The sequence below is a fragment of the Strix uralensis genome, chromosome 3, assembly GCF_047716275.1.
Source record: "Strix uralensis isolate ZFMK-TIS-50842 chromosome 3, bStrUra1, whole genome shotgun sequence".
Classification (NCBI taxonomy): domain Eukaryota; kingdom Metazoa; phylum Chordata; class Aves; order Strigiformes; family Strigidae; genus Strix; species Strix uralensis.
In genome coordinates this window covers 68,591,270-68,612,043 of record NC_133974.1, presented here as the reverse complement: position 1 = coordinate 68,612,043, position 20,774 = coordinate 68,591,270, and the positions used below count along the sequence as shown (strand labels likewise).

Genomic DNA, 20,774 nt, shown 5'->3' with positions numbered 1-20,774 from the left:
ATTGGCATTAAAATACATTAACTCCTTACATTTTTACTGGAAGACCTCAAAGCATTTTATTAACATTACACAGGTTTCATAACATCCCTTAGACATAACTATCTCCATTTCACAGATTAGAAAATTTATGAACAGATCAGAAGCTTAAGCCCCAATCCTTCATCAGCTAAAATGCTAGACATGAGTGGTGTTTCTATTTAAACTGATTAAGCTCAGTTAATTCAGCTTGAAAAGATAATTTATTTAAAATATTATTTGGCCCATAGAAAGAACATTAGAAACCATGCTAGTATTCACTGTATCATAATTTTAATTCCTACAAAGAAAAAGGCAGAATTTTAATTTAAATCATAGTGACCAAAAATATGTCCCCTTGTACAAGAGGAATGAGTAGCCTGTCTACTTATGAACCTATACTGGGTGCTATTTAGCCAGGGTGGACTCATCACCATAATTCATTGCTTATTACAGACTTGGGACTATACAATACATTTCACATTTACACAGTCAAGTATTTTGATTATCACAACCCAATTGCACTGAGCTTTAAGTGTCTCAAACTACTCAGCTGAGCTAATCACATTTGACTACTGTGATGTTTTGGTAAGAGAGTTACAAAATCAATATTTTACCTTTGCCACCCCTGCCACATTTAGAATTCAGACTGCACTGTGTTCAATGAATGTTTTTTTTGCCTAAATTTTTAACCTTACCTTTCACTCTATGGCCCAGGCCTCATCTAAGGAACAATCTAAACCTTAATTTGAACAGAAAACTAGTTTTCCCAAATGTCACCCTAACAACTGAGTGAACCAAAGATGTATTCTTCTCCATGATGCCCATGTGAGATGCAAAGGTGTTATCACTGTATAGATAGGCAAGTTATGGCACGGAAGGATAAAGTCATATTACCAAACATGCTGATATTTGTTAAGTGTTTGAGGTACCTTTTCAGGTGTAATTTCCCACATTAAAATTGTGATAAAACAAACAAACAGACAACTTAAAGCACAGGAATTCTAACTGAATTGCCTACTTATGGTTCAAAATATCTAATCACCAGAAGTGAAGCTAGGAGTATTGGCCATCTGCTGTTGAGCTAATGGCATAGACAACTGTAGAAACAGTTATCATCTATATGAACCACCTGGGATGGGTATCATGACTTGTCACCTTAGAAACAGTTCAGTCTCCTGAGTTCAGTACAGGGAGAGGACTGTAGTTTGGTGCTTCCACTGTTATCCTACTTGGCATGCTCCCTTCTCTCACCACCTCTGTCATGACTTCATCATATGGGTCTTTCTCCTTCACCTGAAGTTTAAACTTCTTATTTTTGGTTTCCAAACCTACCTCTCTTCTCTTTTTAATTCTTCTAGTAGAACTTGCCACAACACGCTACTCATTTGCTTCTCCCATAAGCACACCTTTGTGTCTCTATTCCTGCTGATCATCGTTTTTGCAATCTCTGATCTTACAAGTTAATGCCTATTCCTCACTCAGGAGTAAATGACTAGTACTATCCTGGAAGACATATATGATGTTAGCTGTACCATCATCATGTGGACATTCTTAAGCTGAGTGACCAGTGTATGTTATTACTACAAATCTTTTCTATCACATGTGTATGTAATAATGTGTGTATATATATATGTGAACATATATATCTTAACATATGTCTGTGATATATGATATCTAAATATATATGTGTATATATAAAAGTGTGAATATATATAACACTTCAACATTAACAACAACATATTGTTTATAACATTAAGCAAAAATAAAATGGAAGTAACAATTTCTCCATCTGTATACATGTATGTATTGAGATCGATTACACAAACAAGTCAATCCAGACCATGAGTGTAATTGGTTATCAGTCCTTGCCTGCTGAGGAAGGCTGAGGTGAGGTGGGCTCCGCTATCAGACATCATGCTCCAGAAGACTCAAAAAACCCCATGTCAAATCCTTCCCCTACTGCAGTCAAAAGCAAAGCTTGCCCTGACTTCAGGTGTAACTGTCAGAAAAAAGGTGAATTTATCACACTGTATGCAGCCCTCATTTACTTGAGTAAATCTTACTCCTCCAAGGGATCCCACAAACATTTGAGTTTCTAGCCCAATACAGGTAACAGTAACGCTAATCATAAGAACAGTTTACCTCAAAAAGCAGTTTCCATCCCTCCCTCCCTAGCCCCTCAAAAGAGGCTGCTTAGTGATAGTCAGCAGCTACAAACCTCAGGCAGTCTTAAAACCCATTCTTCAATTCAGAGAGTGCTGTGAGTTTCTGGATATTCTCCAATCTTTAGTTTTGCTCTTCCAAGAGAAACTTTGAAGAATTCTGATTTTTTATTTTTCTCTGACCTAGTAAGAGCTAAAATTGCCTTCTGCTCCCTGTCTGCATATACTCTTACAGTGGAGCTTTGAAGTGGCATCTACTTTGTGCCAAGACACAAACTGCTGCCTTCTTTTACTTCACAGCAAAACATTGCAGAGGGAAGAAACCCTTGAGATGATGCCATTTTCTGTTTGTTTTTACTTAATTTTGAAAGCCCTCTAGGCAGAAAGTATACAACCAGTGCCCAGAGAACAGATTTTCTGAGATACAGCATGGAAAATATGTTGCTAAAGGAAAAAATTCCAACCATCATTCCCACATCAGCACAAATACTTCCACATCCAGTCCTTCATCTTTTTTTGATGTTTGTGGTATTTGCTGCTTATGAACATCTTTCAGTTGCTGGCATAAGAGAGTCACGTGAGATTTTGTGAAAGCACTGCATGGTCCATGCCCTGGCAAGGATGTAGCAAGAACCTATTTCAAAAAGCCTATTGAAAACACAGAGAAAGCAATAAGACTTCTTTCCAATAGCCTGGATTCTGTCTTAGAAGAAACTCTTTCTTCAGCTGCATACAGATTTTATCAAGTTGTAGCCCTGTTAAGAGAATTGGCAACAAATACGACAATGATCATACTATCTCCCATGGTCTCAGGCCAGGAAACAGGCTTCCTGCATGTAAGATGCACACACGCACGCATACATAGACACACAGCCCCCGTTCTGTGACGTAAATATATCTCTGATCGAGTAGTCTGAGGGTTTCCTCTAGGATTTTTATTTTGTATGGATGTCTTCCCATTTCCTTCTCAAGTTAGATAAGCAAGTTTCTTTTCCTGTGTCAGCATGCAACAAGGGGCAACTTGCAAGAAATGTAGGGATAACTATTTCAGCCTCCCCTCCCACCCCCGGAAACTACCACCTGAGGCAGGATGAATGCCATCCGACTACTTTTCATTTTAAATTCCAGCCTCTCATGAAGCGCATACACAAATGTGATTCCATACCTTACATACATAGAGTTTAAAGGCAAATTATTATCTCCCTACAGCTCTGGGGCTTCCTGACAGCGAAATAGTCCTCAGCATGTAAATATATGCTTTCACTGCAAGCTAACCTGATTTACACTGAAAACCATAGCTTATTCATGGTGCAGCTGGGGCTGGCACCCTGTCTGTTTCTGGGATTTCTGGAGACACAACCCTTACCCTTAGCGCTGCAGAACAGTACGATTTATTTCTATTATTCTCTGTGTGGGAATACCTGGAGAGATCATCTGCATTTCTGGCCAAGACAGAGGAGGAACTGCAGGAGGGCACTGGAAGTCAACACGTACCCTGGTGCACTCCTATGAGCACTACTAATACTACCACTGGGCAACCAGCATCAATGAATGGTATGTCTAGCCCACAGCAGGCTGCTGGCACAGGTCTGCAAGTACAGCCAGGCTTGGGAGAAAACAGGTATCTTGTATGTAGATAGGAGGGTAAACATCAGTAACACCTAAGCAAGACTATAAACTATATTTGCCTTGAAGAGGTACTCCAAATCTTTACTCTGTGGAGATTAGTCAATACTTAGACACATTCTTCTTTCTCAACATAAAAGCTCTAGGAACTGTTCTTGTGCCACTTTTGTATAGCCAAATGCCTGAATCTGTGGGTTACATCTTAAGAGTCACAAGGGGTAAAACTCTCATATGAAATTTAGGGGGAAAGTAATTTGGGAATCCTTCACTTATTTTTAGAACTCTCACAACTCATATCATCCAGATTCACTTTTCATCTCCCCAGCTTAGAGAGCCAGTCTTGCTATTTTTGAGGTGAAAGTCAAGATTTTCAGATGTTACATAACTCCTGCAGTTTCACTTTAAGGAAAAAAAAAGCACTAAATATTGTGATGGTTCACAAAATGCATGTAAACTGGAACATATGAATACAAGTTGATATATTGAATGTACAAAATAATAGAAAAGTTTTGAAAACTTGAAGTTAATTCCCTGTGTCACTACGTCTGCATAATTCCACCTAAAGAAATCAAATTTTACAGTGTAGCAGGTGGATAAGCAGCACCTCATTAAAATCAGAGCATGTGTACTCCTTAGAGAAAAAAAAAATCAATCTACTGAATAATCAAAAAATATCAGAAGTTCCCAAACCTCCTGTATAACTTCTGAAGTTGTGTTCACCAAGATATGCATTCAATTTTGCATATGTACTCTTCACAAACTATATAGGCACTGAAATACTGTTGTTTATATAATTCAGAGCGTTAGAATGGTTTTGTGGTTTATTAGCTGTTTTACATTATGTTATTAAATATAATGGCAGTCTTTACTGTATAAAACTAGCTAAACAATGAAGTGAAAAATTAAATCTTTTTCAGGGCAATTTAAAAGTCTTTATAGAAGATGATACTTCTAGATATATAAGATACATTAAGCACTTATTCAATCAATAGCGTTAGTTGGTTTTTTGCCACAAAGGACTATTAAATATAAAGTCTTGTGATTGGACTTAGAGCAGGGACTTCAGACAGACAACTAAGTGTTACCTCCTCCCGCACCGAACTTTTCCCATCCACTATACCATTAGTATACTATACCAGAGATACTTCATTGTGCAGATAATTAACTTCCACTTTTTAATACATAATTATATATAATCATGTATTCAATTGACCCAAAGAACTCCCATGTATTAGAGTCCCATCTACGGCCTATAATTACCTTTCACTATCAACTCTGTTCTTCTGCCAATTTGTAGTGCAAATTCCCCTAACTTTTCTGGATTTCTGTTTGCACACTAGTGCCTACCATTTTCAAGAAAAGATTGATCACAAAATAAAGCTTTAACTTTGAAAAAAAGTCAAGGAGGTCTATATTAATCTTTTAGTTTCCGGACTTGAAAGGCAGTGCTGCAAAAACACAGCTGAAATGAAAAAAATCAGGTTGTCTGAATTTTAAGAAGTCATCCAAAAGAGTGGGTCTGTTTTTCCTCTCTGCTTCAGCAAGCTTTATGATCGTAAGCACAGTGCTAGGACACAAATCCAAGCGGTAACCTTCACAGATGAGTGAAAGCTACTTCTTCTTGTTACATTTTACTGGATTTGTTTTTAGCTGGATCAGGTTTGTGATCTGTTCATCACAAAACTGTTGCCAGTACACAGGAAGCAGTGGAAGCAAACAGACACAGCTGAGAGAACTGGGGAAGACAAATTATCACTTGAAAATTAGTTCTGAGATAGTTAAGATGGACACTGCTTCCCAATAAGTACATCTTTCTTAAGAGACTCAATGCAAAACGTTACACACTCTGCTGTGATATTAATAGTACCTTAGCTGTGATGCCTAGGTATATAAATGCAGCAAGGCTCAGGGAAAGAAATAACAACCCTTATAACCAACTAGTGTAGCTGTATGGCACCTGAAAAAGGTATTTTGTGACTGAAAGTTTGTCTATTTGTATCTTTAGCATAATTTTAAAGCTTGATTTTCATTACAGTTCTGAGATTATTCACGTTTTCTGTCCATTACATCTACTGTTAGGCATCTCCACTTTTCAGGTTCTCACCTTGAGATAGATTGTCTTGAATAACTCCATCTGAAGTCAGTGCCAATGAGAACTGTGGGTTCTCCACACCCCGGAAAGGACTTGAGGGACTACACCATCATAAACAAGACAGGCAAATTAAATACAAGCAAGTAACTAAGGAGGCACTTTTGGAGATGTTGACCTTAATTTCTTTGTGTCTAATTTCCTCCTTTCGTAAAAGAAATACAAACACATGCTTTGCCTTGGTATTATAAGAATTGACATGTCATGCTTGTAACACTGGATTGAGGCCCTCTAAAGAAAGACAGTACAACGTAAGAAATACTGTATTTAACATGAATTTACTACGACATTCATTTGCAAAAAATAACTGCAAAATGACACATGCATTATTATTTAATGGCATAACAACTTAACACATGCTAGTAAGTTGGGGAATCTCTGTATACACAGCTTATGAACGGTGATTATTCTGAAGAATTCACTGCATATAAAATCACATACCTGTCCAATAGTGGCTGCAGAACATTCAGGAGTCATTAACTAGGAATAACTTTGCTCTAGCAATATGATAAAAGTACTGGAGAAGCTGAAGGAAACTGGAAGCAATGAAGGAGATATCAGACTGAGGGTATTTTTTTTATTGCAATAGTGGAAGAAATTGTGGGCGTTTTGTTGCAGGGTACCCGGGAAAATTTAAAAAAAAAAAAAGAAAAAGAAGAGAGACACTGAGAGAAGGATTTGAAGATCTGAGAAATGCTGTCCAAAAATTCAGCTGGTATCTGGAGTGATGAAGACACCCGACAAAATGGCTTTTTGCCTTTTCTGTAAATAAAGCATGTTTTAGAAGTTACACTGCAAAACCATAGAGTTCCTTGCTGTAATTGTCAGGGGGTGTTATGGGTTTAAAATGCCAAGCAGTGTACTCCTGAGAGTTCAGGAGAGTCTACTGAGAATACTTTAGGAGATCAGTTTTGTGTTTATTGCCTAGAGCCATGGAAGACAGTGGACAGAGGGCCTGCATTGTGGTAATGAATCTGAAGAGCTCATAGATGCTCACTGGACTCTGATTAGACTCAAGTTTAGAAAAGCACAGCATCAAATGTCTGAATCCCAAACCAGAAATTTGGGATTTTTCTGGAGAAAGCTTGGCCAGAGCTGTGACACACGAAGACACACACACATATATGCAGGGTGGCATTCAGTTTCGTACACGTGGGTGTCTACAGCCACTTGAGAAGCCCTAGGGTTTTGGAGATGTCTGCACAGGAATGACAAATATGATACAGAACCTTCTGCAAGAGCAGCCAGGACAGCACAGAACATCTCAGGTGGCACCAAGCAACTGTGTTTAGCTAACTGAATCCCAGCCCTCAATATTCCTCTTTTTCAGAAGGAATACAATTCAATCACAGCATTTTATTTCAGATCATTCTTCAAGCCTGGCCAACAGTGGAATGAAGGGGCAAAGCAGCCTGTACGAAGGCAGTGGTCACAAAGCTGATCCTTGTTCTTCTGCTGGGTATGGTCACGTCTGCTTCTCCCCTCTGAACAGCCCAGATTTCTGTCCCCATGAAGGCAGGGTTTGTTTCATAACCCAAGTCACTGATTATTAGGAGGACATAGAGACATTTCCAGCATATCTGAAGATATGTAATATAGAGCCTAGTGTTTCTTAGTTAAAAAAGACTAATGTCAACATCAAAAGCATATATTATGTATAGTAAAAAATACACTGCAGGGTTTTGGTGACAGGTTCAGGACAGAAGCTGAACAAGGTTAGGTTTTTCCTTGCCAAGGATCAAACTGTTTTTCTGTATGTCAAATACTGTACCTAAATAATCCCTGCCATCTAACAAGCTCCAAGAGCTTTTCAAATATTACTCTGCAAAGCTATCACAGTGTTTTCTGCTATTTGCCACCAAAGGGCCACAGACATACCTGCTGATGTTTCTCTGAATTTGTCACTAGTCTTCTTCTTCCGCCATTTCCAAGGTTTAAAGATTTTGCCAATGGTGGAGAGTTTGCCCTTCCTCTTGAAGGGGGGAGTTTGGGATCCTGGGGCTGGTCCATCCGAGTTAGCGATTGAAGCCTTATCCAAACCATCAACTGTATAAACAAGAAAAGTAAAGGTAACTGAGGGATGGAAAACCGATTGGTACCCGAGAGCTAAACTCCTCCGCTATCAGACTGCAACAGGCTGTGTGTGGGTCCATGTGTTTTCTGTGCTAGAAGGAAGTCAAGGGGCATGTGATTGCAGCCCATGGTCACAAGCCAGTCCCCACCCCAGCTAGCCCTGGGCTTCACTGCTGCTCAGCACCTCAACTGCAGAAGGCCAGAACTTGCTTCTCACAACGCACATCTGGCACATCTCCACAGTTCTGAGGTTTTCCATCGCTACTGGAGAATTTCTTTCAACATATATTTGAGTGACTTTTTCCCTATGCTTGGTAAAACTAGCTGTCATCATATAGAAAACAAAACCCTTGCAATGTAAAAACACAAACTATTTCTTTTGAGTAAAACGAATCCTTTCTTAAATGAGCTCTAAAAATAACTATTCTGGCAGTGGAATGGAAATAGGTCTGTTTGATATCCCTGGTAATCAGTCATTCCCAGTGCAGCCTGCCATGAGTCAGGCTTCTTATTAACTAAACGTATTTAACAATAAGCGTTTGAGCTGTAGCCAAAATTTAAAGAAGGATTTCTTTTCTGCAAAAACATATTGAGTGATATGAAAGCAAATATTTATCATTAATGGGTGTAACATCGAGTTTTGTGAACCAAATTAAGACTCATTCCACAACATGCCATAGCATACAGTTAAAATAAATTTCCCAGAAATTTCCCTGAGAAGTCTACTATTATTTATTTCTATTTAACAATTGAGGTTTCTTAGAGCCTTCCCTTCATAGTCCTGCAAACACTTCAAATGTGCTTAATTTTGTTCACGTGAGCAGCTTCACTGAAGTAACTGCGATTACTTACGTACATAAAATTAATCACAGGCTTAAATGTTTGTGGCATACGGCTCTGTAATTGCTCTCATTCATCTAAACATTCTAATTATAACCAATTCCGAACAGAGTTGATGCCACTCTGAACAGTAATAGTGATAATCACAGACCATTAAATCAGAAAGTGCTATTCAAAGAAGGAAATAGCACTGTCCCCATTTTACAGATGGAAAATATGAGGCACAGAATTGTTAAGTGCTTAATTTTATGTTTGCCAAATGGCTTCCTGAATCTTGGTCCTGTGTCCTAGCTGCTGAAAAGATACATATTCAGACACATAACATCATGGTGCAATTTTATTATTCTGTTTCTCAGACAAATGGCATTTAATGAGTCCTATATTTGTCCTAGACTTTAGATTGATCCAGGATGCTAAAAAAAAAAAAAAATCTTTTCTGTGAGAAAGCTGATGTAATGCAAACAAGAGTCCAAGAAACTTTATTTCCAATGTTTTGAAATAAAGTACTGGGAAAAAAGATCCATTGTATAACTTCATTGAAGTCTATGAAGTTAAAACCAGAGAGAAATGTGTATGAAAATGGCAGCATTTTTTTTTGATTCTCCTCCCCATCCCACTGGGAAGGGGGAGGAGTGAGTGAGAGGCTGCGTGGTACTTAGTTGCTGACTGGGGTTAAACCACAACACGTTTAAATCAATAAATCTGAGTTATGCCATAAAATGTAATAAATTCTATACTGTCAAAGAGATGGAACAGAGGGACGGAAAACTTCTCCAGGATAAATTATTCAGATGCATCAGAATTTAAAGCTTGTATTTAAGTGTTTTCCTCAGGTATTTTCTGGTCTCTAACATGGAGACAAGATGAAAGAAAGACATGCAAATGGACTTTAAATGTAAAAAGCCAAGATTTTGGTAAGGAATGGGCCATGTCTACCCCTTGCATGAGTACAAAACCCCAGCTTTCTCACTTGTGCCCCCTAGAGAACAGTGTGATCTTTGGGAGGTTTAAGCTGAGCTCCATTAAAGTGAACCAGCTGCTATGCTACAGACCCTGAGAAGCGGGTGAGAGGTGGGGATGAGAAGACCACCAAAGGCAGCAAGCAGCTCTGCAGAAAGAGAGAGGCATGGGACAGCAGAAGGACCCCTGTGGGATGCCTTACCTGGAGTTAGGGATTGCACTTTTGTGCTTACAGACACTGCCTATGGAGTGCAATCCTCTACGGAATACAGAAGCCTCTGCTGAAAACTGTGGATCTAAGAGAGAAGTACATTTACTTGAAGGGTAGTTATAAGGATAAGATAGCTAAAGTTATCTTGGCAATTCCAGTCAATGTAAGAAGGGGTAAGGGCCACAGCTTGCGTCTGAGAAGAGTTAGCTGAGATGTAAAGAAAACACTTCCAGGAGGTGGGTGGTACAGCACTGGAGCAGGTCTTGGGAGGTTTTGGAGGCTCAGCCAGGCATGCCAGGGCTGACCTCACCTACTGTTGGTAACAGTCCTACTCTGAGTGAGGGACTGGACCGAGTGACATCCCAAGGTCCCTTCCAGTCAAGATTCCCATGGTGTTAAGAGACGTGGAAAGACACGGTTGCTCTGTGAAATCTGAGCTAGTAAATCCAAAGAATCAGAAGTGCTAAAGCAAAGAGACCAGTATGTGTTGGCTGAAGAGTTTTGTCCTGGGACAGAAACCAAACATTATCTCACTGGCAGAGGCAGTCCATCAGCTCATTAGAGCAAAAGGCTACCCGCCCCTTGGGACAAAACCCATGTTCTTGTCTCCGACAGCTGAGAAAGGCTGTGTTATTGATGTGAAGAGTCTGCATCCTGGTGATAGAGACAGCATGGTCTTTATAAACACTGGAACACAGATCTTTTCAGATCCTCTTGGGTCATGGAGTCCAGTCTATTGCAGGCAACCACTTTCACAAAAGCCTCATCTAGATTTTCTGACCCTTTGCCTACCAGCAGTAATGGAAGAGTATTATGGCTCCAATAGCTCCCCACAGAGAAACGTGGATTTGCATCACCCCCTGCTCTGCCCTCTGCTGAAAATATTTAACTCTGAAATAATGATATTCACACTAGCTAAAGAAATCTGTCTGCTTCAGACGAGCTAACATATGAAAAAAGGGATCCATTTAGTGGTGAATAATTCTGTTCGGGAAGACTGCAACTCTTGAAAACAGGATTCAACACTAACTCCTTCCGACAATAAAAGATGAAGAGTTGATTTAGCAAATGAGTTCAACAAGTGATCATAACTGGGAATTTACTACACCATTGACCTTGTTCCAGTTCCTTCATTTGAAAAAAGGGACCAAATATGTATCTGGAAAGGAGGAATAAGCATGGCCAAACATTATAGATTGATTTGAGAAATAATCTAACACAAAGTAACATTTCTAGGAAAAAGGGCTTATTTATATTCAAATGCAATCATAAGGTAGCACATTTTACCAATTAATAAACTGTCTAGAAAAAAAAAATTGGAGCATTGACATTCCAGAGCATTTATGGAAAATTCAAAAGCTATTACTCATCTTTGAAAGACTCAGCAGAAAACTTATGTTTAAGATTTACACTATTTGCTTTATATGTCATGTACTATTTAAGAATGAAGCAGTGTGTTTGTCACCTCATAGAGCTTATGTACCTTCTATTAATCATTATAAACTTTATACATATTCACTGAGACGAAAAGAAACATCTTAGCTTTCCAAGATTAGAGGAGTTTGGTCACTTGTGTTATTCTTTTATTTGTACAGTATCTTGAAGTCCTGCCTTCTTCCCACCATCTTCAAAAAGCCAGCGAGTCACTTCATTGCCTTCAATAAACATCATTAAGTTTGACATTAGGACTTTCGACTATACTATCTGCACAGTTTATGTTAGTATATTCCAGTCCTTTGCCCTAGGTGTAGATTTCAAATCTGAAGGATGAAAAGTGTACATAAGAAGGATAAGAAGTAATTATATGAACCATGCATACTGATGTCATGTGAAGAGGAGATCTTGTTGTAAAAGACCAACAACAACGCTGAGACACTGCGAAGCAAAATCTTGCTGGCACAGGCCATGAGCTAGATGAAGGATACAAGAAGAACAGTCTCTCCTTGAGCTTGTGGGCAGCCAGCAAAGATTAGATCAGTCTATGGATAATCCCGACTTTCCTATAAACACCCAAACATGGAAATGCCTGAATACGTCTTACTGTAAGAAGGCTACTTGCAATAAGCAGCGCTGATCTCTGTAGCTGCCTGTTAAGACACTTTTCTGCTGTGAATGATCTCCAGAGATGTTGTACAGCTGAAGCAGGTGTGTGAATCCATCACAGTCTTCCCAGGTCATGGTACACTTCAGCACTGAGATGTTCATGTCAGCACTGACACATGCCAACACCTTCTTCTGGTAAGAACTTACAACTAACTTTACAAAAGCAAAATGAAACAAAAAACTACCCATCAGATCACTTCAAGCAAGTCTAATATAAATTTCTCTGAAGTAAATAGCTGTGACTCTGCTGGATCCAGGCCTTTCGATCTGGAATGCAGTAAGACCATTTTTTAAAAGCTTTCACTTAAAGTTCATGATCAGAAAAAGAGGCCTACATTTATGCCATAAGTTGTTATGTATTTTCACTTCTGTATACTTCTACTCTTAGCAGTGAAAGTGGAAAGCCAGTAGAAGAACCTAACCTCAAGACTGAATACTAGGAGTAATATGAGATATATGGAAAAAAACCCTACACCATGATGACCCTATGCTATTCTTTTCCTAATAGAACCATATTTTAATAGTTAACAGATCAAAATTCCTTGCTTGTTGTTTACTACTAGTTGAGTCACTGATGCTATACAAAAGGTCAAAGGTCAAACCTGAGTAATTAAGTAGCTAGCTACAGTAGGAGTATACTCAAAAGATTTTTCTGTAGAAGAATCCTTTACTGAATCTGAATAGTTTTAAGATTCTTTCTCATGCTAGTCCGCATTTACATCTAGTCCCAATGAGAAAGAGTTTATTAGATAGACTTTGTTGTAATCTAGTAGGGAATGTCTTATAAAACTGTTGTTTAATAATTCTTATCTGAATGGTGTTTTAAACAGAATTTTGTGTTGTGTGGCCAACAACACATGATATGAAAAACATGAATCATTTTAATTTAGTCTTACTGACACTCCACACTGATAGCAAGTACACCGGAATCAATACTAATAAGTGAAGTTTAATTAGTTTATTTTGTCACTGAGATTCTTGAGATCCTGGAGTAAAAAGCACTTAGGGCTACATTCAAGAAAAGAAATAAGGCAGAATTCAGGTGCGTATGTCAAAAGTTGTGCTATTGGGAGCACTGAGAAACTCTGATCAGATAATCCCCAACTCTGAAGGTACAGATGCCATAATTCATTACATTAAATCTATCTGAAAACTGCTTCTCTGTATGTAAAACAGCATCTTATACTGGAGTTTCACAGCAGAGTGGCTTTGGTGATGAAGGCAGTCTGGGAATTTTCTTCTCTGCACTTCCATCTGCTCATTCCTGACCCTAAAAAAAATATGTCATCCCTTCAGTTGTAAAAATACAACTTTTCATTGGGCTTCATCACAAGCAGATCTCTGAATGATCCAGACCAAAAATGCCTCCCCCTTTCTGCCCTCTTTCCATTTTTAAAAGGTTATATTTGATCTGGGCCACTTCAGTGATTTAGTCTTCAGCACAATCCTACAAGCACTTGATGTGTCAGGGCTGGGCAAGGAGCAGGCTGTGGCCATTCAGCCACAAGCAAGAGAGAGAACAGCAGGGGGAATGTGATGCTGTGCTTGGGTCACTAAGTTCACTCATTTACAAAGACATGGGAATTCATATATATCATGGGTGATGCCATGAGTATGGGCCTTCTGCAAGAAAAAACAGTCGCTGTACTTTAGATAGGAATGTACAATGTCACTCGAATCTTTCTGATACTAAAAAAAAAATAAAAAATTACATGATTGTGATGCTATTAAATCTTCTGAATGAGTACTCAGAAGTGTTTTTTCTTTCCTCTGTCTCTCTACTCCCCTTACCAGCACTGTTCTCCACAACTGATCTAATCTTGCCAGAGCACTGGGATATATATTTAAGGGATTCTTTCTCACATCGGGGCTCTCAAGTACAAGACGGTACTGGCAGAGGGGCAAGTTCTCTTCTTTCCCTGTTCCTCTGGGCGCTGCACCTTTCATGTTGCAATCCCTCCTCCCACCCACTCGCTTCCCAAGACCCACCCACCTGCACTGCAGTTCTGCTCTGGATTCTTGTCATACAGCAAGGCCAGATGAAGGAAAGGTCTGCCTCCAGCCTCTCCTCCCCACTGCTGCGGAACACGACCAAGAGAGGAAAAGGCACAGAACCAGTGCTCCACTGATACCAAGGTACTAAGGTAGTACTGGCACCTAACACTTTCACTAGCATTGGGTATCTTGCAGTATTGCCATGGTATCACCACATCTCCCTTAAACTGTGTGAGGATAGCCTTTTTGTTGGAATACAGGTGACTCAGGGTATTACCACATCTAACCATAAAAAAATTGAGAAATACAACAGAAGATGCAATGACCTCAGTTCAAAGCTACCTTATGTGGGGATTTGGGACTAAATAATTTCTATGCCTATTAGCTACCAGTTAGCTAGTACAGTTATTTTTTTCTCTTCCCCTCACTGCACCCAGCTGCCCTGCAGGGATGTGCTGCAAAAGTCATCTTGGTTTATTGAGACCTCAAAACCTCTTCTGACAATGTTATGATTTTCTATAGTCTTGCCAAAGGGCAAGAGTTGGAGGTCATGGTTTTTATGCCAGCAAAATCAACACATTTATGCAGCTGCATATTATCCCCATTTAGTGACAAGAACAATATGACTTGCTATATAGTACGGTAAACTGCTTATTCCTGGAGCTTACCAGAAAAATTCAAGACACTGCATGGCAAAATGTCATTCTGACACTATCAATGTCATTTTCAATAAATATCTCAAATTCTGTAATGCTGTATCGATTTTTCCTGACCAGAACCAGATGGAAAGATGAGTCTTTTTTCTTTCTCCCTTTTTATTTTCTACTTGGAAGGGAAAAATTTAACTAATCCCCAGTGGATAAACTGACAAATGGGAGAGCTATAATCCACCTTGGAGCAGCACAATGAATTGGCATCTGAATGCTTTTGCCTTGCCATACATCTGGAGTTTAACTTTGGGGAAACTCTGTCATGAGCTAATTGACTTGATTGTGTTTTAATTAAATGAAAAGAAAAAGTTGAAGTTCAAACGTAGGCGGCTGAATGGTAGTTTCCATATGGAACTGCCAATATTGCAAAATGTTAATTGGACCTCCTGCTGGCAATGAGCTAAACAGGCTGGGTAGCGGCTACTTCAGAGGGATGCTGGCTGCTGCCTTGAAACAGCCAGAGGGGATCCTCCTGGGATAACCACGGCAGGAATGGATATGGATACGACTGCCTGAATGCCTCCAGGTTTCTACAAGGACACAGGCACAAACACCTTTCAGGTTGTCGGAGTCACACATGGACCAGCAGTGCCGAAGTCTAGAAAGGGCTTCAGGAGGATGAACCCTGTAACTCCTATCTCACCACAAGCAAAACATTACCTCACTGCAGAAAGTCAAACACTGCAAGGCGTGGAAAATTCAGCTCAAAAGGCCATATTCTGTTTTGCCCTTGTGATAAGCCCCTGCCTAAACTCTGCAAAAAGCACAGGTGCTCCAACACAGGTTCTTAAAAGGGAAGGAGGGGAGACTAGGCTCCTCCTGAAAGCGGTATCATGGATGCCCAGGGCTCCACATTTCAGACAAAAAACCACATGGCTCAGAGGGATGCCCAATCACACTGCCCTCTTCTATAGTGCTCACAAGAGGAACATGAGCAAAGTCACAAGCAATGGTGCTGCCTCCACACGCATTTATTCCAGCTCTCCCTCTCTCACCTGTACACCTGGGATTAACTTGCTCAGAGCCTGCAAGAGCTTGTTTAGCTATCTGTCTGTTGGGTAGGAAGCCATTGCCCTGCAAGACACTAGTCCCCAGCAAGCAAGGAGGGGACCATACCTTGGCTTCCTACTACCTTACACAAGAAACAGTGAATAAAACAGTGCTAACTTTAGGGCTTGAGACATGCTTACTGCTTCACTGGGCTAAAGCACAAAGGACCTCTTTGTTGAGTTACCTTAAGTGTTGTGGTCTTTTAGTGGCCACAATAAGCACATCAACTTAAGTGTTGTTGGTTTTTTTGTCATGTTACAGGCTATCACATTATCACATTAGTTACTCCAAGTTGTCTCTTGCTAATGCAACCCAAATGCAGATAATGCACTTGTAATGTGCAGCTTCAGAGTTACTTCACAGTATAGTTTTCTCTCCCACTGGGTTAATTCTACAGAAAAAAAGCAAAGTTATGGTTGTGGGGCACTCTGTAGAGACAGTGGAAATACCACAAGCAATACAGCTAGTCAGGGCTACCCAGCCTAACCAAATTACATTTCTCACGCAGGAACCTGTGCAGAGCTCTTGTCTGCTAAACCTACACTGGCATGTGAGCTGGGAGGGTTCTACACTACATTAAGCACTGCAGTTATACCTCTGTGAACACACCACCTCTCATCTGTTTCTTGTGGCAAAACACACTAGGGATTTGTTTAAGGTCTGAATAAAAATAAGGACCTGACCTTATGCTTGCAATATGCCCACAAGCATGTGTTTGCAAATTAATTATTTACATTTTGGCACCATGCAGTCCTTATTAGAACACCTGCACAACCTCCTCCTCCTCTTCAACAAAATGTTTTAACTTCCATCCATTTTGGCTTCCTACAAAAGAAATAAGCAAATGCTTAGCAATCCCGTTATACAGGTTTGAAAGTGATCTGGCCGAAAATCTTCCTGCTACCTCCTCTCTGAGCTGAACACAGCTGGCTCCGACCAGAAAGAAAGGGATCACAGGTTTAATGCAGGCTGCTTATTCCTTTTTTCTCAACCTCAGTACTTGAGTAAAAAGCAGCAAATGGAAAATTTCCAGACAGTTACATTTTCCAGATATATGAAGCATCAGGTCAAAGGTCAAATTCTGGATCCAAGCAACTTCTCCACAAAAACAGGGAAGAAAAAATCCAGGCACAGTAACAGACATGTGGGAGGACAGAAAAACAAAAACTAAAGCAGTGTACATAAAAGAGCAACCAAGCTACTTTGAACAGCTGAAGACTGAAAATGAATACTTCTTGTGTCAGAATATTAAGGGATAAATCTCCTTGGAGTACAATGGTATAGATTTCTATTTATAGTTTAAAAATATTTTTGAATAATTCTGTAATTCCACCTAAAATCAAGCTGCATATACTCATCTTGTTAAATTCTGTAATGATATTTTTAAAACATCACACCTGAAAACCAGAACTGGAAATATTTTCTTACTGACTTTTCTTGGTATAGACTTAATATGGGGGAGAAAAATAACTATAATAAGTTTACAACTAAGATTTTTAGCTACAGGCAAGCAGTAAAACTTCCCACCAGATATTGGCTAGAAGTGTGAAAATAAACTGAAGTGAGCATGTGGCCCCTCTCCTGTGTGGTAATAAACAGGAATTTAAAAAAAAACATTTTTGTGGTAATTAATAGGCGTGTAATACTGATGCTGAAATAAAATCGGGTGAGGCATGTCACAGGGAAGCCTTTGGCCCTGTTCCCACTTCTCCAGCTAGTGGCAAAGTTACCCTCCATGTGCCCCAAATGGGACAGGAGCCCTTGGATGGCCTGTCCAAGCGGCAGCGGCACCTCCTGAGGCAAGGGAAGGTAGAAGATGGTCCCCAGTGCCGGCTCATCCCAACAGAAGAGCCGAGGCAATAGGTATGCCATGTTGCTGCCCTACTGGAATCCCTGGCATTCCCAGGAACTTGACAAGATGAGAAACACAGTCCACAGGAATTTGAGGGAAGGGAAACAAATGCAAGGCGAACGCAAACCTTGTCGACTATGTGCAAACTCTGTTGAACAGCTCCCGTACTGTCAGGCTGTCAGCTCCTGGGCAGGTCCTACAATGCCTCTTAGGAGCACATTTGCCTTCAGAGAGAGAACCACACTCTCAGATGGCCCTTGCTACTTGCTATCCAAGCTGAGTCGAAAACCTAGTAAAATGGTCAAAGCGTGGGCTGTTTCTAGCTCCTCTCCTCTCCACATCTAAGCAAACGCAAGCTTGGGGTTGCTTCAGATCCCAGCTGGCTGGTTCCTCTGGAGGTGTACATCACCCTGAGGGAGGGTTTTACTCCACCAAGAAGTTGCCTACCCTGAAGCACTGGCTAAAATGGGCCCAGCTGCTGATCCCTCTTCGACGCCTTTTGGGCATTCCCTCCGTGTACCTGGAAAGACAGAGGCATTTCACTGCAGCTCAACAGATGTGTCCCCAGAAGTCATTGCCACTGCTGGTGGAGGCAGCACGCAGGTACAGCTTGACAGAGATGCTGCCCACACAAGCGGGTTCCAGGCTGTGTTTTCACACCACCATGATGGAAACATCAGCTGAACCACCAACCATGCTGGTGACCATTTGTGAGGATGCACTAAGCCAGAAGAAAAATAACCTTTTGCCTAGACTTTTAAAACCAAGCCAGTTCCACACAGGAGGGTCAGGCAAATAGTTTTGCTGATCAGGCTGAGCTGGGTGGTGTGTCATGGAGCTGGTGCAGGAACAGAACAGGAGGGGACAGGGGAGAAGTTTGGGAAGAGATGGAAGACTCCTGCCACGAAGTCAGCACCTGATCTCACTGCCAGCAGGTGTGAGAGCTCCTCACAGCAGCTCGTCCTGACCCCTTCACCACATCCAACACTGAAGCAAGGACCGCCTGAAGTGCTAACACCATTAGCTATTTTCCTCTTCTGCATGAAGGAAGCTGGGGAAGGAGGTACACAACTCTCCTCCCCACCCCATCCCACTCCATCCCACCCCAACTCATTCCAGACCACCCAGCACCCTGCTAAATACGATTCAGTATGAACATTACATGTGTGTTTTTCCCTTTATTGTTACTATCTTCAACCAAATCTTTCACAATTAACATGTTTATACACCTTAGTGCAGGTTTGGTTTTGGAGACTCCCATCTCAACGCTTCCCCACACTCAAGTACTGTAACAAGGAGCTCTTGATCTACAAATAACAGAACATTTACATACAAAAAACCTTAGGAGCAATTTGATCAGTCATGTAATTAAATCCCCCATACGGGACAGCCCGGAGCTTGCTGTGCTGCCTTTTAAAAGCGACAGTTTCTTTTATACTGGCACCACTTCAACACCTTTTTTCTAGTACAGGAAACAGCATATTGCACTTGTCCAAATGTGTGTAAGTCAAACTCGAAGCAAATAGGGGTTTTTTGTGACCCTGCTGGCTTTAGAACCCTGCTGGGGAGGTCAAGGACACTTTTAAATCCAAACAGCAAATTTCTGAGTGTTGCTGTCGTTGCGAATGTTTGTACAAGCTATTAGCTCTGCAGTCTTTGCAAAGAAAACTGTGTTTACTTTTCAGTTCAGTTTTTAGCTGCCTTTAAAATGTTTGTCTTTGTTGCTAGATACCAGCTTGGATAAACAATAATAATAAAACTCCAACACACTCAGAAGAAACTATTAATGATTATACATAGTTTCTGTCAGTCAAAATGCCAATTTGTCAACTCTAAAACCACAGCCTGTAAAAATTGTTTGTATCACTCTGTACCTACAGTATCACAATTCTGAATACAGTCTAAGTCATCTTCTTTGCTATGAGGAAATGGAAGTTGCCAAGTTGCAGCTGACTTTTATTCCGCATCATGTTTCATTGCTGTCTCCATCCCCCGCCACACAGCAAACAGCTGTTTTATTCCTTGTATCTTGTTCTTTATTAGGGCCAGGGTGGGGGAAATCAGGCACAAGCTGACATATTTGTCAGCCCAGCTGCTCTTCCTTTGCCAATTTAAACTCGGACGCTCAGGGGCATGTTCATGTAAAAGGTCAGGTCTGAGTGCAACTTGTGATGGGATGCAGTTATACTTTAAAAACCAGCGTGTTCCCTTTCCTACACAATCAAGAAATAGTAATTCCACCAAGCAAGCTGGTGGCACTGTAAATCACTACAGCAAACTCCAGTGAAATTATAGTACTATCTTTATGTAGATTTGAAGATGGTATTCATACACATTTTGGACTTCAATTTCTCCATGGAATCAGCGTTTGTGGAAACGAGGCACGGATAATGAAAAAAGCTTTGGTTGGAACAAATTGCACATGAGAAAGCAGCTCCCCTTTGGCTCACTGCACCAGGATGCGGTGTTGGGAGAGTGCCCTGTTCACAGTATGCCCCGAGGGTGCCAACGCTCACAGAGGTGGGGTTGGACACCGGGATCCCACCTCCCCGTGGCAGAGCCAGCAGCGCTCGCCAAAGGCGTGGTGAACTCAAGCGAGGTTTTTAAAACTCATCCTTCAGATGAACCTGACTAATCTGCAATTCCCTCCTCTCTGTAAAGTGACTGTGCAAAGCTCTGTTTATCCCGCATGCGATTTTCTGTCCCTCTCCTTTTAGGGCCAGGCACCAGCCAAGGACTAACCAAAGTGTCAAGTCCTCCTGGGAAGGAAAAAGGCTAAAGAAAAGGGCTCGGTGAGGTCTTGGATGCAGAGATAGTGTCATGTTGTCAGAGAAGGCACTGAGAATACACACAGCTCTTCCAGCAGATTCTTCCCTTAGGGGAAAACAACTACTCTGTAAGAGCATCATCAGCACAGCAGATACATAATTGATACAGCATGAGACAAGCAAGTGGGGAAATAAGGTATTTGAGGTCCCCACTTCTCCTCTGCTCTCTGTTAATAATGAATGACTGTATTATGGCA

At 40.7% G+C, this 20,774-nt stretch overlaps 1 protein-coding gene across 4 annotated transcripts in view; it reads right to left on the bottom strand.

The window, feature by feature from the left end:
- Positions 1-20,774, bottom strand: part of PHACTR2 (phosphatase and actin regulator 2) — a 145,672-nt gene that overhangs the window by 44,865 nt on the left and 80,033 nt on the right. For all 4 annotated transcript variants that reach the window (XM_074862722.1, XM_074862725.1, XM_074862724.1 and 1 more), the window contains exon 2: positions 7,834-8,001. In XM_074862722.1, coding sequence (XP_074718823.1) covers positions 7,834-8,001 — 168 coding nt within the window. The remainder of the gene's footprint in view (positions 1-7,833; positions 8,002-20,774) is intronic.